At 41.6% G+C, this 23,919-nt stretch overlaps 1 protein-coding gene across 7 annotated transcripts in view; it reads right to left on the reverse strand.

Moving 5' to 3' along the window:
* TNIK (TRAF2 and NCK interacting kinase) overlaps positions 1–23,919 on the reverse strand; it is a 407,321-nt gene that overhangs the window by 164,194 nt on the left and 219,208 nt on the right. For all 7 annotated transcript variants that reach the window (XM_010835247.1, XM_010835246.1, XM_010835244.1 and 4 more), the window contains exon 3: positions 9,916–9,972. In XM_010835247.1, coding sequence (XP_010833549.1) covers positions 9,916–9,972 — 57 coding nt within the window. The remainder of the gene's footprint in view (positions 1–9,915; positions 9,973–23,919) is intronic.

Raw genomic sequence — 23,919 nt, forward strand, 5'->3', positions numbered from 1 at the left:
CAGTCTCTTTTGTGAAGTGGCACACTGCAGCCAGCCTGCCGTATCTGTGGGTCTCAACATCAGATTCAACTAACACTGAATATAGAGAGCTGACTGTAATACAACAATGGACATAACACTTTCAAGCTCTTCCATGATAAAACTTACTGTAGTCTCATGGGGATCACGAACGGAAATCAAATAATGATACAGGTACATGCAAAATTATTAACATGAGAGGTTCGAGTAGCTTATCTAATTAGGAGCATCAGGGGAGACAGCCAAGAAATTCAAGTGTGAGCTGAATCCTAAAGGCCATGTGGGAGCTATCCAGTTAGGGGAAAAGAACAAGTATAATATGATGTGACTGAGGAGGCATTGGTTTCCCGGCAGAAACAGCGCTGCCAAGGCCTGTTACCTGGATGGGGTAGGGCATATGGTTTCCTATAAGAATCACTGGTGCTATGGAGAGAAAAATGAAAAATATATGCAAGAGGTGCCATAACAGTAACAACTGTGTGCTATGTACTAATCTCAAATGCTTTATAAATACCCACATTTACTTCTCACACTAACTTTACGAGAGAAGTGATATTATCCATATCTACACATGTAAAGGGTTTCCCAGGTGGCTCAGTGGTAAAGAATTCGCCTCCAATAAAGGAGACACAAGAGATGTGGGTTGATCTCTGGGTTGGGAAGGTCCCCTGGAGTAGGAAATGGCAACTCACTCCAGTATTCTTGTCTGGAAAATTCCATAGAATTTTAGGAGTATGGTAGGCACCAGTCCTTAGGGTCACAGAGGGTCAAATACGACTGAACACACACACACAGCACAGCAACATACACGGGGAATAAATGGAGGGTAAGCAACATGCCCAGGATAAGAGAGCCACGAAGTGTCAAAACCAGGACAAACTGAGATGAGTGACAGTTTGCACTGCTCTTTTCGTTGTTGTTGTCCAGTTGCTAAGTTGTGTCTGACTCACTGCAACCTCATGGACTGCAGCTCTCCAGGCTTCCCTGTTCTTCACTATCTCTCAGTTTGCTCAAACTCATGTCCATTGAGTTGGTGATGCTATTCAACCATCTCATCCTAGGCTAACCTGCCCTCTCTCTACTAGGAAGTGGTGTCCCCTAGAGAAGCAAATATGACAAGGGTGGCCTGCATCCTTCTCATACCCATGCCAGCACTGATATATGACTCCCAAGAGAACTGAGAATTTATAAAATAGGTTCTAACCCTAGGAATATTTCATTTATTTGGCTAAACTCTATCATCAATAAGACAGCTTTTCCAACAACATGGATGAACCTAGGGATTATCATACTAAGGGAAGTAAGTCAGAAAGAGAAAGACAAATACCATATGATATAACTTAGAACTTATATAACTTATATAACTATGACACAAGTGACCCATCTATGAAACAGACCCACAGACATAGACCAGACCTGTGGTTGCCAAAGCAGGGAGGATCTGGGGTGGACAGTTGGGAGGTTGGGATTAGCAGAGGCAAACTATTATATTTAGGATGGATAAACAACAAGATCCTACTGAATAGCACAGGGAACTATGTTTAGTATTTTGTGATAAATCATAATGTAAAGGAATATGTAAAATACATATATATATATAAAGCTATGACAAGCCTAGACAGCATATTAAAAAGCAGAGACATCATTTTGCCAACAAAGGTCTGTATAGTCAAAACTGTGGTTTTTCCAGTAGTTATGTACAGATGTGAGAGTTGAAGCATAAAGAAGTCTGGAGCACCTCAGAATTGATGCTTTCAAACTGTGGTGCTAGAGAAGACTCTTGAGAGTCCCTTGGACAGCAAGGAGATCAAACCAGTCAATCCTTAAGGAAATCAACTCTGAATATTCACTGACGGACTGATGCTGAAGCTGAAGCTCCAATACTTTGGCCACCTGATGTGAAAAGCTGACTCACTGGAAAAGACCCTGGTGCTGGGAAAGATTGAAGGTAGGAAGAGAAGTGGGTGACAGACGATGAGATGGTTGTATGGCATCACTGACTCAATGGATATGAGTTTGAGCAAGCTCCAGGAGATGGTGAAGGACAGGGAAGCCTGGTGCTGCAGTCCATGAGGTTGCAAAGAGTCAGACACAACTTAGCAACTAAACAACAACAATAGCCACTTTATTGGGGAACAACTGCACTGGCAACCAAGATAAGTAAGTTTCCTTCTTAAATTCTCCCTTAATACTCTCTGTATACTCCCTCAAAGTTGATCAGAACTCTACATAACTGTTCAACGGTTTGTTAAATATCTTTCACTCATGCTGGAATTTATGATTCCAGAAGATAGCACCCTTGTCTGTCTTATTCACTACCATCACCCCAGAGGACAGCACATTCATTTATTCTTAGTGAATGAATAAATGAATTACTGTGATTTCAGTCTTTAGCTTCTGGAATCTAGCCTCACTTTCTCTTTTGGATTCTGCTCTATAGTAAGTCATTTTGACAGCTCCCCATTGTTCAGGGTAAGACTAATAACTTTGAGGTGGTGCAGACTGGGCTGATTCAAGCTATTTACACATACTGACAATGAACTAACCCACCTGTGCCACATGTGGCATGGGGTTCATAGCACAGGCTACCTTCCCAGTACAGAAGTTCAATGCACATTATAACATCCTCTTTTCATTGATGTTGAATGTCCCACTCAGGCATTCACTGTCTCTTACCAGGACCTATATTTATTGAGGATATGTTATGTACCAGGCACTAGATAGTATATAAATTTAATCTCAAAACAAGTTTGCAATGGTTGTATTTGCATCTAACAGATAAGAAAAAATGAGATTCAGAAACGTTAAAGTTTGTTCAAAGAGAGTAAGGAGAGGAGGGGGCTGTGAACTCAGCTCTACCTGAATCTGAAGGCCAGGCCCCTGCAACGCCCATCCCCATCTGTCATTCTAATAACAGGGCTGTGGAGAAGGTGGGTACACCATGACTGGCTGGATTTGAATTCTAACTCTGGCATTTACTGTCTGTGAAGCTCGGGAAAGTTATGTACAATTTTTATGCTTTCAATTAATTCCTCATTTGTAAAATGGATATATTAGCTTGCTCCTCTAATGGGAATTGTTTCAAGGACTAAATGAGTTAGTATATGTTATATTAAGTACTAAGAACAATGCTTGGCATAAAATAAGCAATCAATGATAGTAATCTTTATTCTTGACTATGGCTGCTGTTGTTATTACTGTTACTAACATTATGTTCTCTGCTACCAGTCACTCCACTGAACTGTCCCCCTTTGGGAGGGAAGAACCAAAAGTGCCTGGAGCAGTATGTCCTCTAATTCTTCCAAATAACCCAAGAAGAAAAGATTTTTTCCTTGGTCCAATTTCAGCAAACATTCAATGAGTCCATTAACTGTGGGCAAAGAACTCTACCAGAAGCTACCAGGAGAAGGCCACTTCCTTACTCTTTATAAAGAGAGATGGAGACTGGCTGAAAGCTTCACCCACAGGAATTCAGTTAAGTAAGACAAAAATAGAAACTCAGCCAAGCAGGGCTTATATTGCATCCTTCTAGTAGGCAAATCCCATCATGTTACTTTGCTACTTAACTTCTGGTTAAACACACTGGCTCTAGCAGTGGTGTGAAGGGGCCAGGACTGACAGCCTCCCTCCCCTTGTATAAAACAACCCACCATATATCTCTTCTATATAATGGGTTTTTGCCTAAGCCTACTTGATCTAAGGGTTTTATTGGAAAAATTGAAAAATGAAAACCTTGTAATGTCTTTGCCATAGCACCCAATGCCTTCATGACCTGGCCCTAACCTGTACAGATTCACCTTGTATCACTCTCTCCTCAGAACTATTTTTATCCTAAAACTAACCTATGTAATGCTTCCCTGGTGGTTCAGATGGTAAAGAATCCGCCTGCAATGCAGGAGACCCAGGTTCCATCCCTGGGTCAAGAAGATGCCCTGGAGAAGGAAATGGCAACCCACTCTAGTACTCTTGCCTGGGGAATCTCATGGAAAGAGGATCCTGGTGGGCTATAGTCCATGGAGTCGAAAAGAGTCAGACATGACTGAGTGACTAATACACGCACACACACACAAGCTTGTGAACACGTAACAGTTTCCAGAACATGCTGCATACTCTCGCAGCCTCCATGCCTTGCACAGGCTGTTTTCTTGTGGCCAGAAACATTTTTGTCTGATTGTCTTCCTGGGCTTAGTTATTACCCCTCACTGTCACATTAAATTTTATACATAACTGTATAACTTTATGACTTTATTATAAAATGGATTAGCTTTACTTACAAATATTTAGGGCAATGTTGTATTATTGCAAGCTCCCTTCAGGCAAAGAATCACTTTTTCTCTTTTTTTTTTTTGCTGACAAAGCAAGAGATTTTATTGGGAAAGGGCACCCGGGTGGAGAGCAGGAGGGTAAGGGAACCCAGGAGAACTGCTCTGCCACGTGGCTTGCAGTCTCGGGTTTTATGGTGATGGGATTAGTTTCCGGGTGGTCTTTGGCCAATCATTCTTTTTTTTTTTTTTCTGAGGTATTTTTTATTTTATTTTTTAACTTTACAATATTGTATTGGTTTTGCCATATATCATCTTTGAATTTCTAGTGTCTGTCATAAAATAGGTGTTTAGTAAATGTTTATTGAACAAATTAATTTTAAAAATCACACTAAATGAAATATTAAATATCCTTCTATATTAACTGAAGACCTAAGGCAATGTGATAAACAGGGTGGACTTAAAAGAGTTAAAATACTCAGGTTGAAATATTCACTCCATCATTTACATGTTACATTGAACAAGATACTTAATATGCCTAGTTTTCTCATCTCTACAATGAAGCTAATAATGAAGTCTGGTGGTTATTGAGGGCATTCAGTGAATCGATATACAGAAAATATTTTAAAGAGTTCTGACTCCATCAATGATAATGACTCCATCAGTGTTAGCTACCATTATTATTATTTCAGGCTGAAATATAAAAAAAATGTAGTCCTTATTTAAGGACTAAATCAGTTTAAAATAACGTTGACTATAATGATATAATCTCATAATAATATAATTATCTTGTTTTTCCCTGCTGAACATCCATCCTACCCTTTGATCTTAACAGTTATCAGATTTTTCTTTGAGGAAGTCTCCTTTCCACTGTTAGTTGTTATCAGTCATGTCCAGGTCTGCGACTCCATGGACTGTAGCCCACCAGGCTCCTCTGTCCACAGAATTCTCCAGGCAAGAATACTGGAGTGGGTTGTCATTTCCTTCTCTGAGGGATCTTTTTGACCCAGGAATAGAACCTGAGTCTCCGGCACTGCAGGCACATTTTTTACCATCAGAGCCACCAGGGACCAGATGTGGCTCAAGAGAAACAGAATTGGCAGTAGGATGGTGAGGTGACACAAGCTGGGCCACTTAAATTGAGACTTGCACTCTTGCTGAGACTAAGGGCAATGAAGTAATTAGAACATGAGCCTGCAGCTGCTGGTGGAAAGAAAGCAGAGTCCAGAGATGGAAGACACACAATTCCCAACTAATCATGTGATTTCCTAGACCCTGCTGAGCTTTTCTTTTCTTTTTTTTAAATATACACAAAACAATAAATTCTGTTTTCAGCTTCATCCATTCTGAGTGGGGCTTTGGTACTAAAACCCAACATGTCCTGAGTAATGATCATAACCAGTCATTGTTAAGATGAAAGCCTACAATACTAAGTTATTATGTTATCAAGTCCTACATGGGCTTCAAGGTATCATTGTAAAGGGACCAGGTAAACTAGAAATTTTGGGTAAAACCAGAAATTTTGATCCAAATGAAGATGGAGATTATTTGCAGGGTTATCAAAGAATCATAGTCTCTTCATACTTGGCCAGAAACAGTAAATACAAGACCCTAGAAAAGTGCTATTCTGGTGTGCATGAAGATCCTGAAGAGTTTGTAGAAAAGGCAGAGCCTGCCACGCTCCAGACCATCAGGGATCAGCAGACATCACCATGGAAAATTTCCAACGCTTACCTTCTTTACTCCTCTGATTATTTGACATTTCTGTCTGACAAGGAATTCTCTGATTTTACCAGTTTAGTCATGAATTGTAAAAGATGATCTTTTCAGATAACATCCAGAATTTTAAAGGAAGTGTGCTGTTCTATAAGCGGTTCCTTGTTTGGCCTAATATTGCTAAACACAGAAGTAAAGGAACCTCAGTAACAATTAATGTACATCAAAGACGTCATCTGGTTATTTTAGTTAAGTTTGCACAAGTAATGAAGAGTGGTTTATCCATTGAAATTGCAAAGGTTATACAACAAATGAAATTTACACAAACTAAATTTGTGAATTGACTAAAAGAGAATCATCTACCCGGACTGAACTAATTCTGTGCTTCTCAGGATTGTAACATCCAACACGATAAATATAATTAACACTGCTGTCTATTATATATGACTGTTGTAAATCCTGAGTTCTCATCACAAGAAAAAATTTTCTTTCATGTCTCTTAAGTTTGTATCTATATGAGATGATGAATGTTTATTAAACTTATTGTAGAATCTTTTCTTGATATTTGTAAGCCTAATCATTAGGCTGTACACCTTAAACAGTACTGTATGTCAATTAATCTCAACAAACTTGGAAGAAAAAAAAGCAATAAATAAAAAAATTCTGTGCTTTTCAAAAAAAAAAAAAAAGAGAGAAAAGGCAAGTTCTGAGGCTCCACCTAGAAATTCTGCAGCAAGCCCAGTATTTCTGCATTTCTGATGAGCACCCCAAGTGTGCTGAAAGTCCACAGATATCAGCTGTCCACTATGAGGAACACTGCCCTAGAGGATACAGTTTTGTTTAGATAATTAAAGTACACAAATCCAGCTGGGAACAAATCCCCAGAAAACACTGAAATGCAAAAATTCTCATAATTATTTCAGAAACCAAAAGAACTTCAAAGACTGAGTTTAAGCCCTAATTCTGAAGCAAATATAGGGAAATTTGGAAGTGTCTCAGCTTTAAAACTAAAGAACATAAATATTACACTCAGTTTTTTCTGTTACTTTTTTCTTTAAAAAAAGGACATGGTATAGAATAAAAATAATTTAAAAATTGATTTCAAGGTTATAGTTTTATCAGTTTCATTACAATAATCTATAGTAACTTTCTAGTAGGTCTTTGGAAACAATTAACAAAGGCGACCTTTGAGAATTCATCTCGGGGCAGCTATAATGAGCACAATTATAATAATTGGTAAGGAGCTTTTACAACATTCCATAATACACAAAAGACAACATGGCAAAATGAAACAGATTGTTTTCTGAGGATACCACATGAATGTCACAAAGGAAATCTTATGTTGACTGTGATGTGTACAGGGGTGATACAACAGTCATTTGATGCTGGATCACACAGCGTGGGAAATAAGAAAGCCATTTCCCGATGTGTATCCATGTTTGCCTTTGTTAAGGGTCAGTGGTTACATAATGGTCAATGATGTGGCTAAAACAGGGAACTATCCAGCCCTTTCAGTAGAGGTTTCTTCAAGAGAATCAAGCCCACATACTATAAAGCATCCATTGTACACGATGGATTGACTCTCCTGTGCATTGAAATGGTGCCAGCTCTTCACCATCCTGGGGAGAATTGAGGAAATTGTCTCTAAATCATCTTCTGTAGGGTTCAGTTGCCTTGTGAAACCCAGTTTAGAGAGGCTAACTAACATAGCTTAAACTGAAAATACATACTCTGGGATAAACTGCTGGGTACCTTTTTTTCTTCCAAGCAAGGTGGTCTAGGAATGGTAAATAATTCTTTGAGCAATTTAAAATCTCACAAACAGAACCAGAAAAGTGATATTCAGAGCTCTCAAGTCATACTTTGTGCATCAGTATACAGCTCTGTGCATAACTGTGCACCGAGATTAATGATATCAGTGGAACTCAACTCAGTTCTGCAGACCCACACAACAGAACTTTACAGCATGAATGTCTTGGACTCCATCCACATCTATTAATTGTTCAACTGCCAAGTGTGCTGCACTATGTGGAGATCCTATTCAATCCAAGGAAAATACAGTAGGACAACTTCAGCAGAATTGCAAAATAAATTCTTACTTGTTTTTTGCTGGGAGCTTTGTGAAAGATTTACACATTTCTAATGGGTTTCTGTGTAGAGACTGATAGTATCTGCTCTTGATTTTGTGTCAGACCCTGCTAATGAAAAACACATTCTCCCTTCACTCCTGACTAATAATAGAACCCAAATAAACTGGGCACATTGGTAGGATGAAAGACTACATTTCCCAGCTTCCCTTGCAGCAAGGTAGCCAAAGCAAGCAGAAGTAAATAGAAGTAAATAGTAAGTAGAAAGAATTTCACTGAAGGGGCTGTATTCTGTATCCTCTTCTCCCACCAACTCTCTCCCCACCCTACCCACCTGTTTTTTGCCTGCCAAAGAATGTGATCAATGGAAATCCATTGTGTCATGGAACTTACCTTAAGTGTGGAAGCTATGTGTCAGAATGGTGGAACAGAAAGATAAAAACACCCTCCTACTCTGCCACATTGCTGCTACACATTTCTGGGCTGTCGACTCTAAACTCATTTAACGTGTGAGGGTATAACACTTTCATCATGCTTAAGTCTCTGTTAATTTTAACTTTTTTTTGCAAGTGGCAGAAACTAAACCTTATTAATATAATCTATATGCATTTTTCTTATTCAGTAAAGGCCAGGTGAATTAATAAACTCATTGGGATAAATACTTGAGAAGGTTTGCAAGCTCGAAAATTTGAATAACGCATATAAGCATATAAAAGGAAGGAGTACTTTGGTTCTAAACATATGGAAACAAAATTTTTCACTTGTTGAAATGCATATAATTTTAAAACTGCATATAACATAAAGAGGGATTCAGATTAAAAAATAACTAAGGAAAGGAAGTCAGTACAATGTATAGTATAAATGAAAATTACTGTAATTAGTATCACGGTTAATAGCATAGCATATAATGTATACTTATCAAAGGTGACAACCGGGACGAAAGAGGATATGGCTCGAAGTCTGACTTATGGACCAACTGTGTGTATTTCTTATTTGTATAGTAGTTCTTGATATCTTTGTGTGACTTATTCATTCCACATCTCTTTACACTAAGTAATCCACTTCTGGGACAAATGGAAGACTGTGGTCTTTTAGCTTTTATGTACAGCTGACAGACAACTTTAGAAAAATTCCCAGGACAACAGAAAATCATTGACATGCTTTTGATGTCCAGTGAGACTTTCAAGTCTGATATTTGCTCTGTACTCTAGAAAAGGCATTAAAATATTTTAAATAGGCCTAGCAAAAGGGATTGAAAGCATAAGATTGTATTTAAAATAAAGTCTACTTCTTAGATTGCTTTTGATTATCTAGGCAGAAATTTTATTTCAGTATTGCTCAATAATAACAAGTATTTGTGCGTATGGTGAATATTTGGTCCATAATATTTTGGAGAAGAAAATATTCATGTTATACATCCTACTAGGATTTTAGAGCCATCCAAACTCGTGCCTGTTCCAGCGTTAGGTGGACTTTGGGGAAAACTGTTAAGACCCACCTCTTCAGCGTAATCTCAGTATTATTCTCTTAATACCTTCAAATCCTTGTTTTGTCTTCATATGCAAATGTCCTCGGTTGTGTTTATGTAAATTATTGGCCCACGCTGTTCTTCACTCTTACTTACTTAAGGCAGTGTGTAGGTATCTAATTAGAATGATTTACCCATGGTCATCTCAGTTAATTGCTGAATACTCTTTATGTTAAGCAAATGTGGAAAAGATCTTAGATGTCTAAAAAAGATTCTATCTCCAAAAAATGATTTTTCTCTATCACTAACTTCTTATGACAAATATATAAAACAACTTCGAGATGGCAAGATAAAGATACATTACCCCTGTGACATCCATAACCTTGATGGCTGCCAGCTGGCCCGTTTTGACATGACGACCCTGTAAAAAAATTTTTAAACAATTCAGTTCTGATAAGCAATATTAGCATTAGGCTTCAACTGTAATGAACAATTATGTGGATCAGTGTTATAGAGTGCCAATGGGGACAGACAGACAGACAGACAAATAGACATATAGAGAAATCTTAAATGCTTTGTAGATCAACCTCTATTTAATGTTTATTTTGTAACACATGTCCATCACTTTGTCTTTTGAGTTTGTTTTAGCAGCTTTTGTCAAGTTTAATAAAAGAGAAAATGTCAAATAATGAGGTTCTACCTCCTCTCCAAGGTGTTAGGGGCTTGAGTTGGAGGAGGGGTGTATGTGGAATATCTGGGTGGAGCAGACGCAAGCAGCTAGTTTCCTTGATTATTAAAATCTCTTGTATTGTGACAGTCTCAAATGGATATGACTCTGCTGGAGTTCACTTGAGACTGCTAATTTATCTTCATCTTAAAAGGGGACCTAAAGGAAAATAGAAACCAATCAATCTGAATTTGTGATCAAAGAGACACTACTGAGCCCAAGGAACTGCTTCCCCAGAGTGGGTATCTCTGGCCTTTTTAACTACAGGAAGCATCAAGCACTTGGAATGGGAAGAGAACAGGGTGTGGAGAGGAGGATATCCTCAAACAGAAGCTTTATCTGTATAAGAAACATAAAGTCTATATCTGACTCTCAGACAAGAGCAAAGATGGTCAGTCTCATTATTTCTAAATGCATTCTTTATGTGGCTTTTAAAATACATTTTACCTGCCACCGCTATCAGGCAAATCCCTTTCACCTGAGGCAAATCCCTTTCACCTTCTAGGTCTCAATTTCCTCATCTGAAAAATGGAAATAATGACAGTACCTAACTCATAGCATTGCAAGGAGGATTAAATGAGACAGTAGTTGTTAAGTGCTTGACGGTGCCTGGCACAGAAGAGCTGTGAGAAGATGCTGGCTGTAGATGTTTATGGCCCTGTCTTGTGATTCCTTTTAAGAGCTGTCCTCCCTTTTAAGTTATACATTTCATGGAGGAAAGCGTGTGCCTCATCACTGTAGTCCTAGTGTCTGGAGTAGTGGGTGCCCAGCAGATAGATAGGGTGGCATGTTTCTGGATGAGCAGCAGCAGTTAGTGAGGGCACCTCCACCGGAGGCTGGAGGCTCAGGCTTGGTGCTGCCTGTCACTTTCCTTCTCATACATCCCAGCTCTGTGTATGCATCTGCCTGATTCTAACAGTGCTTCCTTCACCTTTCAACCGCCATTCTGTTTCCTGTCTTTCCTCCTCATTCAGGAAAAAAGCACAAATAAGACTTTAAATCAGTAATCCAATATGGTCGCTGACGTACTTCAATTTTCAATAAACTGAGGGAGGGAGTTGAAGAGTTACCACTCTAAGAGTCCTGGACCAGAATTCCAGAGGCCTGGTTCTGCCCATGACCAGCTGGTTCATCAGAAGCATGTTATAATCATCCATCTGGGCCCTGGTTTCTCCATCTGTAAATTGCACTCTGTGGTTGGAGATGGGGGGGAAAGGTATCATTCTTAACACCCCAAGGAAATTTAGGAAAATTAGTTGGAAATTTAGTTTTCACAGTGACTGAGTGGAGGAGAATGGTACTGTGCTATTCAGAGGCCAGGGGCCAGCAACACTGACTTCCTGCAGAGCTGGAAGGCAATCTCATACAAAGGAGAAGTAGCAACAGCGCCCTCTGTTGATAAACACTGAATGACCTCCAGGGTTTTCCTGGTCCCAGTAAGTCTGTGATGCTGTAATGGTGACCTTAACAAAGATCAGCTGCTTCTCTGCGGGAATAGAAAGTCTTTAAAGTAAGGGTCATTAAACAATGACTATTTCTCTAATATAGCACTAAAGAAGGGTAGCAGCACTGCAGACAGAGGGTCTGGCTTATCACACAGCTGAAATTTCACCCTGAAATTCTTTTAATGGTGCCATGCAGCCAGGGAAGGGGAATGTTTGGGTATGTCTTGTGGGGACCTCTAAGAAGTGACCCCTGCCTGGCTCACCACTGGTGGGCTCCCACCTGCTCTTATTTTGTAGTCCTTAACAAAAACTCACAGCAGTGGCCACAGGACTGGAAAAGGTCAGTTTTCATTCCAATCCCAAAGAAAGGCAACGCCAAAGAATGCTCAAACTACCACACAATTGCACTCATCTCACACACTAGCAAAGTAATGCTCAAAATTCTCCAAGCCAGGCTTCAACAGTACATGAACCGTGAACTTTCAGATGTTCAAGCTGGATTTAGAAAAGGCAGAGGAACCAGAGATCAAATTGCCAACATCCACTGGATCATAGAAAAAGCAAGAGAATTCCAGAAAAACATCTATTTCTGCTTTACTGACTATGCCAAAGACTGTGTGGATCACAACAAACTGTGGAAAATTCTTCAAGAGATGGGAATACCAGATCACCTGACCTGTCTCCTGAGAAATCTGTATGCAGGTCAGGAAGCAACAGTTAGAACTGGACATGGAACAACACACTGGTTTCCAATACGGAAAGGAGTATTTCAAGGCTGTATATTGTCACCCTGCTTATTTAACTTATATGCAGAGTATATTATGAGAAATGCCAGGCTGGATGAAGCTCAAGCTGGAATTAAGATAGCTGGGAGAAATGTCAATAATCTCAGATATGCAGATGTCACCACCCTTATGGCAGAAAGCAAAGAAAAACTATAGAGTCTCTTAATGAAAGTGAAGAGGAGAGTGAAAAAGTTGGCTTAAACCTCAACATTCAGAAAACTAAGATCATGACATCTGGTCCCATCACTTTATGGCAAATAGATGGGGAAACAGTGGAAACAGTGAGAGACTTTATTTTTGGGGGCTCCAAAATCACTGCAGATGGTGGCTGCAGCCATGAAATTAAAAGATGCTTGCTCTTTGGAAGAAAAGCTATGACCAACCTAGATATTACTTTACTAACAAAGGTCCGTCTAGTGAAAGCTATGGTTTTTCCAGTAGTCACGTATAGATGTGAGAGTTGGGCTATAAAAAAAGCTGAGCACTGAAGAATTGATGCTTTTGAACTGTGGTGTTGGAGAAGACTCTTCAGAGTCCCTTGGACTGCAGGGAGATCCAACCAGTCCATCCTAAAGGAAATCAGTCCTGAATATTCATTGGAAGGACTGATGCTGTAACTGAAGCTCCAGTACTTTGGCCACCTGATGCAAAGAACCTACTCATTTGAAAAGACACTGATGCTAGGAAAGATTGAAGGCGGGAGGAGAAGGGAACAACAGAGGATGAGATAGTTGGATGGCATCACCGACACGATGGACATGAGTTTGAGCAGGCTCCAGGAACTGGTGATGGACAGGGAAGCCTGGCGTGCTACAGTCCACGGGGTCACAAAGACATGACTGAGCGAACTGACTGACTGACAATCTAACACTAGAAAAGAAAACTTACTTCTCCTCCATTTAAAATCTCCGTTCCAAGTTAAAATAACTGTTCTGGATGAGTCTGACAGACGACTAAATAATACACCTTGGGGATGGCAGTTTGGGTTTAAATGAGATCCTAGAGGTGGAAAAATTAGCCGTCTCAATTCAGTGCCAGCATGAGTCCATGCTTTGGAACAGGAAAGCGGCTGAGCTGTCAATCTTTGATGAGGGGGCCACCAAGAAGGCTGCCCAGCACGACTTGCCTTTTACATCACTGGGGAATGCCAAACTAAATTAGGATCCAGATGAAGGCAGGCTTTGAGGGGATGGCTAGGAATCAGCTGACCTATAAGATCACTAGACACCCGAGGCACATCAGTGTTAAGACAGCGTTCAAAGAGGCGACTTCATAAAGTCACAAATAAATTGAATAGGAAAAGCCCTCGAGGGGCCTAATCTAATCCTTCTTTTAGAGATCAGGCCAAAATCTCACAACTAATGAAGACCTAAACCCAGGATGCTTTTTCATCTGTTCCACTTCCGCTTTCCAGCTCCTGAATGGGAAATTTTATCACTAAAATTTAAACATAATTTTTTAAACCAACCTTTTCATATTTTATTTAATTTGAATTAAACATGAGCCATTTGTCCCTGTTTCATGTAGGATTCAATTTTTTTTTTTTTCTTTTTGAGAGCAGGGAAACAGGGAGGATGTTGTTATTATAAAAATATGTGAAGTGAAAATTCAATACTACTAATTTTAACTTATTCCCAATTACAAGAGAAATTAAAAATATAGACTCTATTTAATTTGGATCTAAAGTACATATTCAGCCAAGGAGTAAAAATTAAATTCTGGGGGAAAAGAAACTTTAAAGGAGACAAAGAGAAAAATTTTTATCCATGAAAATTAGGAGGAAATATCCCATTAAATTGCAATTGCTGAGTCATTTCTTAATGAAAGATGAAGAGTTTTTTTTTCTACTGACATAACCAACAATAACAAAAATAACAGACTAAATCTGGAAAAACAAAATTGGTATTCCATTAGGACCCAAAGCCTCAATCATGTCCTGAAACATAAAAAGCCCTCCGAAAGACAGGAGGGAAAAAAAAAACATCAAATCAAATCAGGGAGAGCAGAGGCCGTGGGGTCACTCAGCTGGCATAAACCTGCGTCCCCCTGAACAGAGTTTCTCTGCCGAGTTTATGATTAACCTCTCTATCCAAAACTTTATTCCCTTTCTAATTCCACACCTGTTCCCCTTGAAATTTACAAGTATCATAGAAAAGGGGGGACTGGAACTGAGCAGGACCCTGTGGGGCCCTCCTGGGTGTAACGTCCCTTCGTGTCTCCCTTATCTGGTTTGTGGAAAAAGACTTTAGTCTCCTTAGGCCTTCCCTGAGTTTCAAAGAGAGTCAAGAAGTTAATGATTCAGACAAGAGTCACTTGGCAGCCAGTTCCCTCCCAAAGGGGTACAGATAACAATCGGATGTGTATCTTTGAATTATTCTGCAGAAACTAAGATACCCACCCAGGTAGAGGATTGTGACTACATGCTGACCACAAGCATGCAGACCCCAGCCTGGGAGGAACCAGAAGGTTGAGTTCCAGAAACACCACCCTGTTACCTCACCATAAGCCCATCAGAAGCAGGTCCATGAGCTGATCAAGGATACTTATGACCCTCTCCCCTAATACTGTCTTTCAGAACACTTGCCTGAATGCCATTAGGGAGTTTGGTTTTTTTTTAGCATGAACCACCCATTCAACTTGCTTGGTCCCTGCAAGAAATAAAATTTCTTTGGGGAGAAATTTGCTCCAGACTCTCAGCATTTAGGCTTGTTTGGCCTCACTGTGCATCAGGCACGTGAACTTGGACTGGACAATAGGTGGGAGTACTCCATGCAGGTGCTTAGACAGACTTACAAACCCATTCTGCTTCCCCTTCTTTTTATCCTTCTACCTCCCACTTGATGAGTACAGTACCTTCAAGGATTACAGTACCTTCAGCTCTCTAGATCCACAGGTTCCACATTCACATATACATTCAACCCAACTCAAACAGAAAATACTTGGGAAAAAAATTCTGGGACATTCCAAGAAGCAAAACCTGAGTTTATCTGCATGCCAGTTACTATTTACTTTGTATTTATCACTATTTACATAGCATTCACATTATGTTAGGCATTATAAGTAATCTAGAGATTATTTACACTACACCGGAGAATGCGCATAGGTAGTATGCAAATACTGTGCTATCTCATGTAAAGGACTTGAGCATCCACAGATTGTGGGACCCAAGCAGGATCCTGGAATCAACACGCAGCCCAATCCCCATCCCATCATAGATATGGAGGGACTACGTTGCCCCTTTACCTACTCCCTAAAATAAATACAAGAGGAAAACAATGGTTGTGTCCAAAATAGCCATGCAAGCCTGGTCTCTTCTATTGCTGTTATTTTCTAAGGAACAGTAAGATGGCTTAAAACTGCTGGCTCGAGGCAAGCCTGGAAGAGACTCCTTTCATTTCTAGGTCACTGAAATACATTTGTTTCTACACAGCACAGGAGAAAACCAGGGCTGAGAAAAATGCAGAAATTCTGCCCACCATCTCCATTCCTCCTTGTCCAAGGACTCACACAGGTAGAGTGCTTTTAGTTCTTTGTGCTTAGCTTAGATTTGATCTTGCCTTTATTGAGGAAGACTTCAAGTTCCTAATTTCAAGCAAGTGCCCTTACCTTTGTGTTTTCACAACATCCTACTCTAACCTACCAATTGTAATCCAATACTGTAATTTTCAAAATGTGCACCATAAGAACCATGAAAATAAATCTAATGAAATAGAAAAAAACAAAACAAAGCAAAATGCAGTGTAGAGCATGTAGTAATGGTAGCTGTTGTTTCACAGATTAAATGTTATGGTTACACTGATCACCTGTCTATCAATGATATTGTAAAACACAACCCAGATTCTCCTTTCAAGACTGAAGTAGCTGACAGCTCTCAGTCAAGGCCCTCTTGGAACTGCCAGAAGCCCAAGGTCATGCTCCCTCCTGGAGACAGCCAACTCCAGTGGCTGGCTGATACAGAAGTATAAAGGCTCAGGCCTTTAGTTTTAAAGTTGGACAATTCTGTAGAGCCTGCTTGGCTCCTGATCTCTCCTTGAGATGGCTGAGGTTTGTCTTGAGACGTGCATGCATGCTAGGTTGCTTTGGTTGTGTCCAGCTCTTTGTAACCTTATGAACCTTAGCCCGCCAGGCTCCTCTGTCCGTGGGATTCTCCAGGCAAGAATCCTGGAGTGGGTTGCCATTCCCTCCTCCAGGGCATTGCAGTTAAACTCCTTCCTCTGCACAATACTGTGCATGCTGCTCAGTCACTCAGTCAACTGACCGAGTCACTCAGTCACTCAGTGTCCAACTCTTTGTGACTCCATGGACTAGAGCCTTCCAGGCTCCTCTGTCCATGGGATTTTCCCAGCAAGAATACCAGAGTGGGTTGCCATTTCTTCCTTCAAGGGATCTTTCCGATCCAAGGATCGAACCCATGTCTCCTAAGTCTCCAGCACTGCAGGTAGAGTCTTTTAACATTTTGCACAATGCCAGTTTTTTCCCCCCTACAGGTGTAGATCCTAAGAACACTCTCCAGTAAAATTCCTACATACATATACCTCCATCTCAGGATCTGTTCCCTGGGAAACTCTATCTAAGACAATTGGTACCAGGAATGGCCTGAGGAGACAAGCTCTCAGAGTAGCTGTCAATAAGACTCCCATCACTGGTGGCAGGTGGCTCACTGATAGTCCCTGGCACATCGCAGCAGCGTCGCTGTCAACACGGTCACTAGTGGGGAATTGGAGAAGGTTACAGGTGCCAGGGAACACAACAGAGAGCCCAATATTTCAGACTTCTGAGAGGTCCTTAGGAAACAGTAGTTTAAAAAAGTAGAATCAGATGGCTTTTGCAGAGAGTCACTGATGTACTAGAGAAAGACAGTGAAGACAGTGAAAACCATAGGTGACTGATCATCAACTGAAGGCAACGTGTGAAAATCATAAGGTAGGTCAGATGAAGTTCTGAGGTCTGTGCAATATTTTTAATCAAGATGGGAATATCCCTTCTGAAGATGCAGAGGGCTCAGGGATGAGGGGTTTCAAGCATCCAAGTGCATCAACTTGAATGTTTCTATTCCAAGTTTCAGAGCTCATTTCTTCTTAATGAGGCTTGAACTGATGATTCAACTTTTGTTTTACTCTAATAATTCCTGATGGAGCAGGCAATGGCACCCCACTCCAGTAGTCTTGCTGGAAAATCCCATGGATGGAGGAGCCTGGTAGGCTGCAGTCCATGGGGTTGCGAAGAGTCGGACACGACTGAGCGACTTCGCTTTCACTTTTCACTTTCATGCACTGGAGAAGGAAATGGCAACCCACTCCAGTGTTCTTGCCTGGAGAATCCCAGGGACAGGGGAGCCTGGTAGCTGCCGTCTATGGGGTCACACAGAGTCGGACACGACTGAAGTGACTTAGCATAGCATAGCAATAATTCCTGAATCTGGTCCCCAGCTGTTGATCCTGACAGCACTTCCCAAAACACTTCCTACAAGCAATATCTGTCCTCAGAATTTGTTTCCTCGGGAACTCAACCAAAGTATCTATCTCTCTCTCTATCTACTTACCTACCTACCTACTTACCTATCTGTATTCTCAATATTAATGCAACATAATAATTTTTACTCAATCTGGGGTGAAAGATTTTAGAAAAACTCTGACCTAAAGAGTGAATAGAATAAACTAGGGACTTTATTCAAGCATTGGGAGTTATATTCCAGATAACAAGAACAGCATGTTCAAAGGTCCTGTGGTGTAGCGATTTGACCATTCAAGTAACTGATGGCAGGCCAGTATGACTGGAGTAGACAGTGTATGTCTAATGAGTACATACAGGGTCTCACAGGCCACTTCAAGAAGTTCTACCTTCAACCTAAGACTGATGGGCAGTCACCTTAGGGTTTGAAGCAAGGTTGTAGGGTCATCAAGTTTGCCTTTTGAAAAAAAAAAAATCTCTGGAGGCAGGGCAGGGAACAGGGGAAACTAGAAAAGATGATGGAACAGTAACAGCATTGCTTAGCATTTCATTTGCAAGATAATGGCAACTTGAACTAGGACGGAAGTAATGGAGAAGATGAGAGGTAGAGAGAGTCCAGAGATATTCAGGAGGTCAAATCAACAAGATTTGAGAATGGATGGGATATATATTCACCCCCATGTTTTCCAGAGTGTTTGACATAGCAGGGATTCAGTAAACATTTGCAAAATGACAGACTGAATGAAGTAGTGACATCTGAGGGTTGTATTCAGGTTCTTGGGCAATACTATCCACATGACCATATCAGTTTCTTCCATTCCCCACTCCCGAGCCCTACGTCAACACACACACACACATTTTAATCCAGTCACAAAGTGTATAGGAGCAGATGAGGCAGGGTTGTGAGCAGGAATTACAACCATTTCACCCATAAATAAATTAGAAGATGATTTTAGTGGATGAAGTTCCTTTAAACTCTGTAGAGAGGCCAATTTACTCCCCCTCTGCTGAGATCACAGAGAAACTAGAAATTGGTTTTAGCTTTCCCTCTGAGAGTGAAGATGAACACCGATTTTCCACTCACAATTAAGATTAAAGCATAGTTAAGATACCTATCTGAACATCTTCAGGAATGCAACCCTTCTTTGATACATGTCTTGAGGCAAAAAGGTAGATAAGACAAGTTTATGAAAAGACTTTGTAAATCCTTATGATCAAGCAACAAGAATGTTCACAGAATATGCTTGGCACGATGTCTGCTCCGATGGTTTCCCCAGGTTATTGGGGCCTCTATTTATCCTTGGTCTGCACATGCCATTCATCTGAGACTTAAAAAGTCCTCCTGACCACATAAGCAGAGCCCTCATTGCTCCCAGACTGTGACAAAGATGAAGCAAGGTAGCGATACAGGACAGTTCCCAAGCAACAGTTCTCTATCTCAACACCACTCACTGTGAATTCCTTTGCTTGGCACCTCCAAGAAGCAGAAAATGGATTGTTTTCAAGATTGTTCAGGGCTGGGCCAACTGAGAATTGAGGCTTGCTCACAGAAACAGGGCAGGGAAGAAAAGCCCGTGTCTCATTTTTCTTTTTAGAAACTAGCATTCCTGTCTTCATGGCTGCCAGTTTGGCTTAGTTTATAAAAATCAAAATGGATGATTAAAGGGAAAAAAAACCAAATAGCTACAATTTTTAGCAGACAATAGTTAATATATGCAGGTTCCATGGCAGGAAGCCTGATGCCTGTACCCAGGAAAGGCGTGCACAGCTGAAGCGACAGCAGTGAGGAGCAGACAGGCTGTGGGGTGATGAGAGCTCAGAAAAGGAGCAGAACCAGTCTCTTGGCCATGGCCTTAAGCCAAGAACACATTGCCCAATAACCTCCTCGCTCAACCCCTCAAATGAGCACAAAACAGAAGATCTTACTGGCTCTCATCTGATTTATGCCACCGAATTACCACAGTCTTTTGCGGCTTCTGTACATTAATTTCTGGGAGGACTAAGCCCCCTAGACGTGAAGGATCAAAGGCAGGGGATAGAACATCTGCATGCAGCCAGCTCCCCAGCCCCCCAACATTCTACTGCTCCCCATTCACCATGACAGCCTTCCTTGTCCTCCAAGTCAGGGTGGTACATGGGGATATGTGTGGCATTTAAAAGCTCTGGTTCCTGGACACCAGTACAGAATGAAGTTTATACCCAACCTCAGTAAAGGCCTGCCAGGTGGCTCAGTGGTAAAGAACCTGCCTGCCAATGGAGGAGATGCAAGAGAAGCCGGTTTGATCCCTAGTTCAGGGAGAGCCCCTGGAGTAGGAAACGGCAACCCATTCCGACATTCTTGTCTGGAAAATTCTCTGGACATAGGAGCCTGGCAGGCTACAGTCTATGGAGTCACAAAGAGTCATGCACGACTGAGTGCACATGCACTAGCATTCAGTAAAAGGAGAAAACAACCTTCTGACAAAATCTTCCAGAAGCTAAAAGCATTCAACTTAAGCAGTCTTCTGACAATTTCTGTCGTGAAAATGTTCATTAACTAAACGTTCTCAATTTTTTAAAAGTCAAAGCAAAAACCCTATCTTGCTCTCAATGGTTATTTTTGGTTTTTACTGGGGTGGCCAAGTGAGATTTCTGTACTCTATGAAATCTGAGAGTCAGGCACAGGTGTTGTAAAATACATGTGCATAGTATGGTAGAAAGGCCAGGAATCCCCTTAAGATACAAAGATGGGCTGTTCTTGATACAGTCTGTAAAAAGTTAAATGTAATCATATATATCGCTCTTAATAACTTACACCAAATAATCCATGTGAACTGTATAGAAGCCAATTTCTCTTTCCTCTTTAGTCTGTAATGCCATGGGCCCTTCAGTCCTCCAGGCACATGGCTACTACATGCTAGGAAACTCCTCAGGACTCTGCCTTATATCCATTTAATTCTCTGACATTGTCAAGGACAGAATTTTGCAAAGAGTAGGTGCTAAATCATGCTGGGAAACAGGAAGTTTTCAGGCCTAGTAGACCTTATACGCTGCCCCCAATCATGGTGAAAAGCGAGACTCCAGTGACCCATCATGGCTGAATCTGCGGGGCGCTTGATAGAACTGGGGGAAATGCCTACTCAGGAGGGGCAGAAACCTTTTTTCTTAAGAAAAGAGATTGTAACTATGGCTCATGGCGTGGAAACTGTAAAAGACTCACTGGAAAAGACCCTGATGCTGAGAAAGATTAAGGTCAAGAGGAGAAAGGGGGCAACAGAGGGTGAGATGGTTGGATGGCATTAGACTCAACTGGACATGAGTTTGAGCAAACTCAGGGAGATAGTCAAGGACAAGGAAGCCTGGTGGGCCGCAGTCCATGGGGTCACAAAGAGTCAGACAGGACTGAGCGACTTAACAACAATAACAATAGGACCTGGAGGAAGAAGCCACACAGCCCGATGTGAATGTTTTGCTCAAGAAGGTTTTGTGTGTGTTCTTTCAACACTCACACTGGGTCACAGAGTAACCTGGAGACGGGAGAAGACCTTAGCATTGTGTGTTTCAGATTCTCAGTTTACCTGAGGAAGAAAGTCAGGCAGAGGAAGATACGACCAGAGAAAATCAAGGCCCTGATGCTGCCCAGCTTCAGTTCCTCCATCTCTGCCTCCCCTTTTCCTGAAAGAATACTAACCCCCAGGCAGGCAGGCACGCTCTTGGCGAAGGGCAGCCTATTTTTTTAGATTTCCAATCAATAGCTCCTTCTCTAGGGACTATTTCACAGGCAACTCTTGTCTTCCCCTGAGGACCTCGGGCAGACCCTGTGCTGGCTTCATCCCACCTCCCAGCTGCAGATTAAGAAGATGTATTATGTTGGCCCTCCAGGCCTTGCAAAGGTTTGTCAATTACAGCCTGAAACCGGCCCAGTGGTCAGATTTACGACCACGTGGTCAGGAGTGGGCGGGGCTGGCTTTGTATCATGAGGCACCACAGGCGCGGGGGCAGAGATTAATCATAAAAAGACGGCGCTGCATTTCATTTCACCTAATTTATGGCTTTCATAGGAAGCCAGTCCACCCACAGCACCGTCTGGGTCACTTAATAACAGAATGTCTTCGGCAGCAGCAAGAGCGGGTTTCGAAGCTCAGAAGTGTGCGGAAACAGAAAGGACCGCACCCCAAGTAGAGAGAAAAACAATGCCAAGGACCACAGTGTTCCCAGCCATCATTCATGCGGCGGCAGGAACACAAATAGGGACCCATTTGACTTTTTATCAGGGCTGCTGATGAATAAACCCTCTCCCACAGTGTCCTCAAACCTCCAGAAGTTTTAATTAAAACAAAAAAAGTGTCAGCAAGAGAAGCACTGGAATGTAATTAGGGCCCACCAAATCTAAAATAATATGGGAGAAAAAAAAAAGACTAGTAATGAAAGGGAAGCTTTCATGTTCTTACTGAATCCCTGCTCTGTTGGTGACACAAAAATCAATTTCAATAGGCTTTAGTTGTATCTGAGCAGGAACACAGGCGACAGATGAAATTTACTGGGCAATTTACTGGAGTCATAAAGATTTCCATGAAAGAGAGGCTGCAGTGAGTGCTCTCAACCAAATGCCTCCTCTGTAAGAACCCTGCAAGTATGTGTGTGTGCCTGTGCATATGGATATAGATGGGGGTGGGGATTTTGAATAGTTAGATATCCTTCAACCTAAAATTGAAAAAGACACCCCCCCCCTTTACCTCACAGCCTTTAAGGGGCAATTTTAGCTCCACCCAAGGTGATACCTGGCTTCCCTGGTGAATCAGTGGTAAAGAATTCACCTGCCAGTGGAGGAGACTCAGGAGAGGTGGGTTCAATCTCTGGGTGGGGAAGATCCCTGGAGGAGGAAATGGCAACCCACTCCAGTATTCCTGCCTGGAGGATCCCATGAACAGAGGACCCTGGCAGGCTACAGTCCATAGCGTCTCAAGGAGTCAGATGTGACTGAGCACTGGTGTTGTTGAGGGATACCTGGAGACATTTTTTGCTTGTCATCACAGCTCACTGCTGCCACTGATATCTAGTGGGTAGAGGCCAGTTCAGTTCAGTTCAGTCACTCAGTCGTGTCCGACTCTTTGAGACCCCATGAATCGCAGCACGCCAGGCCTCCCTGTCCATCACCAATCCCGGAGTTCACTCAGACTCATGTTCATCGAGTCAGTGATGCCATCCTGCCATCTCATCCTCTGTCGGCCCCTTCTCCTCCTGCCCCCAATCCCTCCCAGCATCAGAGTCTTTTCCAATGAGTCAACTCTTCGCATGAGGTGGCCAAAGTACTGGAGTTTCAGCTTCAGCATCATTCCTTCCAAAGAAATCCCAGGGCTGATCTCCTTCAGAATGGACTGGTTGGATCTCCTTGCAGTCCAAGGCACCCTCAAGAGTCTTCTCCAACACCACAGTTCAAACGCATCAACTCTTCGGCACTCAGCTTTCTTCACAGTCCAACTCTCACATCCATACATGACCACAGGAAAAACCATAGCCTTGACTAGACAGACCTTTGTTGGTAAAGTAATGTCTCTGCTTTTGAATATGCTATCTAGGTTGGTCATAACCTTCCTTCCAAGGAGTAAGCGTCTTTCAATTTCATGGCTGCAATCACCATCTGCAGTGATTTTGGAGCCCCAAAAAATAAAGTCTGACACTGTTTCCCCATCTATTTCCCATGAAGTGATGGGACCGGATGCCATGATTTTCATTTTCTGAATGTTGAGCTTTAAGCCACCTTTTTCACTCTCCACTTTCACCTTCATCAAAAGGCTTTTTAGTTCCTCTTTACTTTCTGCCATAAGGGTGGTGTCATCTGCATATCTGAGGTTATTGATATTTCTCCCAGCAATCTTGATTCCAGCTTGTGTTTCTTCCAGCCCAGCATTTCTCATGATGTACTCTGCATAGAAGTTAAATAAGCAGGGTGACAATATACAGCCCTGACGTACTCCTTT

This window comes from Bison bison, unplaced genomic scaffold, assembly GCF_000754665.1.
Source record: "Bison bison bison isolate TAMUID 2011002044 unplaced genomic scaffold, Bison_UMD1.0 scf7180017864040, whole genome shotgun sequence".
Lineage (NCBI taxonomy): Eukaryota > Metazoa > Chordata > Mammalia > Artiodactyla > Bovidae > Bison > Bison bison.